General features: G+C 36.7%; 1 protein-coding gene across 1 annotated transcript; it reads left to right on the top strand.

The window, feature by feature from the left end:
- The first annotated feature begins 1,051 nt into the window (after positions 1-1,051).
- Positions 1,052-7,394, top strand: LOC149276497 (motor neuron and pancreas homeobox protein 1-like). The gene is made up of 3 exons (XM_089503563.1): positions 1,052-1,541; positions 4,644-4,804; positions 7,038-7,394. The coding sequence occupies exons 1-3, from the start codon at positions 1,052-1,054 to the stop codon at positions 7,392-7,394; spliced, it is 1,008 nt and encodes a 335-aa protein (XP_089359689.1).
- The last annotated feature ends 1,137 nt before the right edge of the window (positions 7,395-8,531 follow it).

The following is an 8,531-nucleotide window of genomic DNA, read 5'->3' as shown; positions in this document are numbered from 1 at the left end:
GCCTCTGCTCGGGGTACTTGTGGACTGCTGATTCACAAGAGGTGTGTGTATAACACAGCCACTCATCATAGGGGTAAAACAAGTGACACAACTGCCATAGAGTTCTATGCGACTCAGCCCTTGTATGGCATTTGTCAGTATGCAATAGTATGTGTCATGGTGTGCCTGTAGTAAAGATGTTGCTGTGGTTGTTGTGTGTTTTTGTTTTTCCCCTTCTGGTATTTGTAATTTGTTTATTGTGACCGTGTGTGTAGGTGAATGTAGTTGTCACCATAGATGATAGTGTGTGTGCTAATGTTTGTGTAAGTTGACATAACACTTAGTGCTGTGTGACTTGTATGTGCATAACATTTTGTGGAACAAAGTGTTTGTGGAAATGAGTTGGTGAATGTGTTGTGGTCTGTATTTAAGTTATTATTTAAGTCTGATACTCTATAGCTTTAAATGTGTGTATTTGGCAGTGTTTGATAGTGTGTTCAGTGATACTCTATTTGCTGGTTTGTGATAGTGTGTGTTGGTAGTGTATGTGTGATAGAACCTTTGAAATTTTGTGTTTACTTAACTAGGTGGTTGTTTGACATGGATTGTGTGATAGTGAGAGAGTGTATTTGATGTTGTTTGATTACTTAATTTTGGGGATAGTGCGTGTGCTGTATTTGTGAGAATGTGTCTGTGGTGTTGTATGTGTGTGATGAGCTTCTGCTGTAGCACGTGGTAGGGGATCCCTGGCCCCTGTACCCTCTCCACAGCTTGTATTACATCCAGGACCAGCCCAGTCCATTGACAACCACAGGTCCGAGAAAGGACCAATAAGATCCGCCCACCAGCAGCTCTCCCACGAATCAGAGAGGCCGGCTCGGTTAGCCAATAGGCAGGCGAGCCGGGGCTTCAAGTGGGAAGAGTGCGGCTGGCAGAGAGTGACTCGGTGACACCTGCAGCTGCTGGACTCTCCGGCTCATAGTGTGGGACACGCGTGGGGCTGCTCTCCGTGCCGTGGATTGTCCTGGATCCCCTACTCCCCTTTATCATTGCACCAGGACCCTCGGATATGATGGAAAAATCCAAGAATTTCCGGATCGATGCTCTTTTGGCCATCGACCCCCCTAAGGCTCAGACATCCCCCCTGGCTCTGGTCACCTCACTGTCGTCTTCTTCCCTGTCCACGTCTGGCAGCCCCCCATCTGAGCACACGGACAGCCTGAGGACTGAGACCCCATCACCCCCAAGGACTTGTGGACTGGTCCCTAAACCTGGCTTCCTCAACAGTCACCAGCATCCAGGCAGCATGCTGGGCTTACACCCCCAGGGGGGCACAGGAATCCCCCCACAGGCCCTCTATGGACACCCGGTTTACAGCTACTCAGCAGCTCTGGCAGCCGGGCAGCATCCTGCCCTTTCTTACCCCTATTCCCAAATGCACGGGACCCACCACAGCCACCCCCTGGACCCCATCAAGATAAGTGCTGGCACTTTTCAACTGGACCAGTGGCTCAGAGCCTCCACAGCCGGCATGATGCTCCCCAAAATGGCAGATTTTAACTGTGAGTACCACTTGTTTCATTTCTACCACCCTCTTCATTCACCCTGAGATGGGCTCTGACACTGCCAGGGGCAAATTAACACTGATCACTAACATCTAATGAATATGTGCCCTGGGTAACCAAACCTCTGAAGTGCATCAGCCCTTCACACACCCAAACCAATAAACTGTACAAATATCCAGAGAAAAAGAATTTTCCTGCACATAATCCCTCTATAGAAACACCGTAGAATAATAACACACCTTACATTATTGGTATTTGTATGAAAAATATAATGATATATTTGTTTTCCTCCCAATATTAACATTTGACGTCATAGCTGTAATTTATACAAAAGCCTAGGAATAAACATTAGTAATGTGACAATTTTTAGTTAAGAAAATTCAAAATAATATACCGTACATTCAAAAAATATATATTAACATTATTTGTAATTTTTCCACTTACATTACCTACATTTTTATCGGAATGCGATTAAAAATGGAAAGTTACGGAAATTCATAGAAATATGCAAGTCATTTCATGTTCAAATTATATACAATTTTAGATATAAATATATTTATATATATATATATAAATATATAAAATTGACTTGCATGTAGAAAGAAATCCAAAATTCCGGAAATCTGTAAAATATAGGCATATTAAGGGGGCTTTTATAAAAATATTTTTCAGCTCAGGGATAAATTCTATAGAAGTCTATGTAATACAAATAAAATTCGAGAAATAATTTAAAATCTTTGGCAATCCAATATACACTGTTGTATTAAAAAACTACCAAAAGGCGGTGTAAAAACGTCTGTCCGCGGTGTAAAGTAATATACAAGATATAAGTAATATATAATAATAGCGATGCACATAAATATATCAAAAGATATATTATATATATCTATCTATATATAATACATACATATACATATATACAAATATAAATGTATATTAGAATAAAATTAACGATATACACCATACATTATATAAGATTTTAGTAATGAACATGTGGAAAAATAAGATAAGAATAAACTATAAATGACCTTTATATACATTTCTAAGAAGTTTTTATGAAAAACAATTATATATATATATATATATATATATATATATATGGAAAAATGAGTATATATATATATATATTCACATATATATATACACACACATATACATACATTTTTCTCAGTGTTATTTTAACCCTTTATTAGACATTGTGCATTCTCTGCTATACTTGTAGCTATTGTGCTGTTACATTTAGCAGAGGATACAAAGTAACACAAGACGTTTAGGGCTTTTGTGGCAGGGTGCAGTACATGCTGGGAACTCTCAGGGAGGTGACAGATTCTGCCCCAGTGTACTGGCCTCTACAAGCACAATAAGGTCAGCATCCCAAGGAGCACAGCAGGGAAATCCACCTCCAATTATTATTATTATTATTATTATTATTATTATCTTTGTTTCTACAATGCCAGATCACCTTCCTCTTCTACTAAATCATTGCAGATAAAGCTATTCCAAGCATCCCCCAGCTTTAATAACCATGTGTTATTTTCACTTTAATGTCAATCATGTAAAACCATGTAAACTGCTTTTTTTATGGCATAACACTTCCAGAGACCAAGGTCCTATTCAATTTCCTCTGCAGTTGTGTTGCAGACTTTTAATACCTGTGATTCTTGGAACATTTTATTACATTAATAAGATGTGTGATGTATAAAAGGTGTGAGGGTCCAAATCCAGCATCAAGGAATAAAAAGTGCCTTCCCTTTAAATAGTTTTTTTCATGGGTATAACAGAAAGGAATCTGAACCAAATTGTGCCATATTTTAGAAATGTTCATTATATATATATATATATATATATATATATATATATATATATATGTATAGATATATACATACACACTTTATATAATAAAATATATAATAATATATTTAATAAAAAAATATTATTTTTGTGTGTTTATTACGTATCACATAAATAAATGTATGTATAGGTAAAGTCCATAATTTTATATTTTACACAGAAATTTGTGTATTTAATTCAGTGCAAGATCACTCGCACATTGCAGTATATATAATGGCCATAATGATAGTGTAGTCTATATCTTTTAATTAAATCCTTAATGTATTGTCAGGCTGGGGATAGAGTTTCATTTGTTTAACTAAATCAGAGCTATTAGCCAGCAATAAGCCTAATTACCCATCCCAGGAGGTACAGGGGTCTTTTCTAAGGACCCCCCATTTTTATTTACATCCTCATTCCTCTGGGAATTTAAAGGTCTTCTTTAATTTTATTTATTTTTATTTTGTGAACAATCACTGTGATCTATGACTTTCTGTTTTGCATTTGTAAAATGTTTAATTGGGGCAGATTAAAGTGATCACTGCTCCATGTTTGATGTCTAGATTAAAATCCAAGGATCTCTCCTGAATAAACAAGGTTTTATCTGATTGGAGGATTAAACCAGATAATTACATTTTGGGACAAGAGGTATCACTTATCTCTCTCTCTGATTTCAAACCAAAGCTTCAGTTTCAAAGGGTCATCTCCCACCCCCTGTTTCCTCTTCTGGTATATTTGCCCCGCTGCTTAGCCTTGCATTTAACCTTATCAATGCCAGACAGGCAATCAAGGCTTGAAATAAGCATTAAACTCCCCTCCAGAGCTTAGTGGGTTAATAGCTGAAAGATCCATTTCCAGCAAGCTCCATAGGAAGTGCCATCTAAATGCTATATATTTCATTACAATTGCAACTCCTTAAATTAAAACCTAAGTGAGACTGAATCTAACTCCCCATTAAACTGACATACATATGGATTATGGCTCTACTGAAAACACAATTTCTTAATATATTTCTATAAATGATATGATATTAGCCAACCCTGTCCCAAATACAGAATCGTATAGAAAATATATGTTTTGCTTTAGCTATGATTCCTAAATAATAATACAATTATACCCTATAAGAAATGACATTGTAATCCAAAAGAACATATTGTTGTATATATATTTGAATACTAATAATATATTTTATTTTTATGGATTTTTTTTGCTTTGAAGATTTTTTCATGCTGGGTTGTTTAAATGAATTCTCTCATTCTGTTTTTACAGCCCAGGGTCAGTCTAACTTATTGGGGAAATGCAGAAGACCCAGAACAGCTTTCACCAGCCAACAGTTACTGGAACTAGAACATCAATTCAAGCTGAATAAATACCTGTCCAGACCCAAACGCTTTGAAGTGGCCACCTCCTTAATGCTCACAGAGACCCAGGTACAGAGCTAATCTATTTTGGGGTCCATCTCTGTTCCCCCATACCATGGTGGGGCTAGTTAGAGGTGGTCTGTCTCTATATGGCACCATACATTCCTAATTTTGTCATTGGATCAATATCAGTGGTAATTCAAGGAGCCATTGGCCCGTGAAATAAGCAGAGTTCCCAGGGGTATAAAGTACAGACCAACTTGTAAAAATAATAATAATTTTAATAATATCCTCTTCTTTTTTTATTTCTTCAGTTTACCCCTACAGTAATTTGCACCTCATCTTTCCAATTTATTCCTCACTACCAGTAAGGAGTTAAAATATGACCCTATATAATATAATTGTTGTTTGGATAATCGCCAGGCAATATATAGTTTCAAATTATTTTAGGCTGCTATTGGTTTGGAAACTAAATATAAACACAATATATTTTAATTCAAAGAGATTTAGAAGTTACTATTATATAGCGTTTTGACTGAGCATTTAAAAATGCGAATTTTGCGATTTTTGTTTTTTCTGCCCAATTAAATTCCTCCTCCTCCTGGGAAGTGGCAATTAGTTATATTTTCCCAGCTTTATATATGTTTGTATATACAAAGAGATAATTAACAAGTCTATACATAGAATATATATACATATATTTGATATAATCTGTGAAAGGCATTCTCCATATGTTTAATAAGAATATTCTTTATGTTATTGTGTGGACTGTGTTTGCTCTGGTGAAAGTCAGCGAAGAATGGCTGAGAATCATAGGGGTTATACTACACCGCTGCTGTTCAGTATATATATATATATATATGCTCTGATTTGTATTACCATCACTGAAAATTAAACTGTTAATTTGTTTTTATGTAATTTGGGCCATAATATTGACATAGTTATTTCTTGATTTGTGTGTTTTTTTTTTTTTAATATTATGAGCTCACTATTACATTTTGATTATGCATCAGCAGATTCTGTAGCTGTTACAATAAGGGAACAGTAAAAAATACAATTGTCAACATCTATAATATACATTGAGATATACTGGTACAGAAGGAGAAGAGGGCTCTGTCCTTGAGAGCTTACAATCTTCATCTTCATCTTGGATTTATAGTTTATACCTTGAGGAACACCCAGGTCGTTTTCTCCCCCTTTCTTTTCAGTATGTGGCATCTTAAAAAGCTTTTACAGTAAGTTAGCAATTTCTCCCTAGCTCCTGCTGCTTTTGGATATTTCCGAGCAGTAGATGGGTCTGATGGGCAAAGGTTTAGGGTCTCTGTTGGCCCAGCTCTGTTATTCTCAGCTCTGTTGCCATTTGGCTCATTAGAGGATGACATCATACTCTAGATCTATTAGACAATGCATTGGGAAGGTCCACAGAGAGATCCGTATCAGTAAAGACATACAAGTCCCCGCTCCATCCATCTCTACACTCAATTTATTAATATAGCAGCAACTGGGCAGGTTCAAGAAAGGTTGGATAGGGAGTCTACTGTCAACACTGGGGACGCTGCTGAACTGCAATTTTTCAGCACACTAAAAATAACATTTATGAATTGTCATGGACCATAAATTGAGCTTCACTCAATCGCCTTCCCTTTTTATGGACACTTTCTTCAAATCAGGGATGATCATAATAAAAATCTAGAAAAATAGTTTTATAATATTGCTTCCATTGCCCTATTCTTAAGTGATTCTCAAACTAGTTCCAATATGTATTGTTATTTTTCACCTCTCCGAACATACCAGCGTATTGCATGACATGGAGCTACTGTTGATCTTTGATTCTGCTTCATGGGTTTCCACGTTGCCCCTCCATCCAGACCTGGCTTTAAAAAAGATAGCCAAATAGCTAGCAAAGACAAAGCTAAAAAAAGAGCATCGTGATTATCAATTCTGGAACGTTGGGTGGAAACACGGCTGCCCAGGCTGGGTGAACACATTAATTATATCCAGAAATGTACTAGCTGGCTCTCATACTTCGTTGTGGGATCATAAGTGGTCCAATTGACATAAAAGAACACAATTTGTTTTCATATATTAATGTAAATGATGTGTCTAGCTTGAAGCACACACAATTCTGCACTGCCTAAAGAAACAGATTGGGGTTATGGATGTCATCTTTATTTTTTAGTAGATACAGTCTCTGCTTTTTATGGCAGTAAGCAATATGTTTGTATTCTATATCTATACGGGTATAATGAGACCTCACATTTTGCCAGCGTTATTTATGGCCAACTTTATATTTTCTCAACAGGTGAAGATCTGGTTCCAGAACCGGAGGATGAAATGGAAGAGAAGCAAAAAGGCCAAAGAACAGGCCGTCCAAGACGCAGAGAAGCAACAGCGAGGAGGCAAAAGCAACTCCGAGGAGAAGTGTCCAGAGGACTCTCAGGATGAGAAGACCTCCTACCACCTTCACTCAAGGGGAGAGCCACTGAAAGGTACCAACCGCCACTCCAGAGACTTTACTGACAGTGAAGACGAAGAGGAGCGGGAAGATGATGAGGATGAAGAACAGAGAGAAGGAAAGCATTTCTACCAGCATTCATCTGATTGCACATCAGAAGAAGAGGAGAACTCTCACAACAAACAAAACAGTCACATGCACTGATTCTTTCTCCAGAAAAGCTGTTCCATTTGCACCTCATCGGCCACTCTTTGTTGGACTTTCTTCGAGGACACCTCCCTCTATGTTGGACTTCCCTCTATGTTGGACTTTCTTAGAGGACAACTAATCGCATTATTGTACATCTCGACTAGCTGGGAACCACGTTCCATGTGACTATATCCACTAGAATGTAATAGCGGAGAAACTGGGTTTCTTTACCTTTCCTATCTGCACATTGTAGATAGAGCAATATTCCTAAAATTGACACCATCCTACAGCATTCCACCATTGGGTAGCCAAGGGTCATCTACCCCTTAACCACATAATTGCAGCACTACAGAAGATACATAACTACACAACTAGTGTCCCGTATGTTTCTTCTTTGGGTTTATATCTAGAAAACCATTCTCCAGTAGCAGTATAAGGAAAAGGAGTTGTACAGTGTTATGACCTTTCAGTGTCAAGCATAATATGATGCGTGTGGACACTATTTGTCCATAAACTCTATGAATGGGAGTCCTTCTGGAGATGTTTAAGCTAGAAACTAGCTTTATTTTTGTATATTGTATTTATAAAGAAATAAAATACCTCTACGTATGCATGCTAAATTATTATTATTTAGCTTCTACCATCAGTGTGATGGTATGTAAAATACATTTCTTTTGTACTAGAAATATTTAAGCATTTTTTTTTTCTAGTGGAGTGAAATACATCTTTATTAAAAGACAATTATATATGATAAAATAATATAAAATAAATCACAGATCTCTGTATCTCTTTCGTCGATGTATGGGAGCCATTTTTAAATTTCATGGGGCACCTAGTCAAGGTAGGTTGGGGATCCAGACCAATTCTGTATTAATGTGGCTCACAATATATTAAAAAAAAAATTATGACTTATTTTTCTTGCACCCATAAAGTAATTAGAAAAAATGTTATAGGTTATTTTATTGGTTGGGTCCTAGAAATTGTATCATTGATTTTTCTGCACCCAGCAAATATGATGCCTCGTGAGAAATAAACTGTGAACTTTACACTAAACACAGGAAAGTTCCATTCTTATGTGCAATCATTATTTCATATAATTTTACTTCAATTGTATTTTTTTTATGTTGAATATCAAACTCCTTTTAAAATTAA

Source organism: Sceloporus occidentalis, unplaced genomic scaffold (genome assembly GCF_023333645.1).
Source record: "Sceloporus occidentalis isolate IW3139 unplaced genomic scaffold, rSceOcc1.0.p SCAF_236, whole genome shotgun sequence".
Taxonomy (NCBI): domain Eukaryota; kingdom Metazoa; phylum Chordata; class Lepidosauria; order Squamata; family Phrynosomatidae; genus Sceloporus; species Sceloporus occidentalis.
Note: the sequence above shows the minus strand (reverse complement) of the source record. Positions and strands in the feature narration are given on the sequence as shown.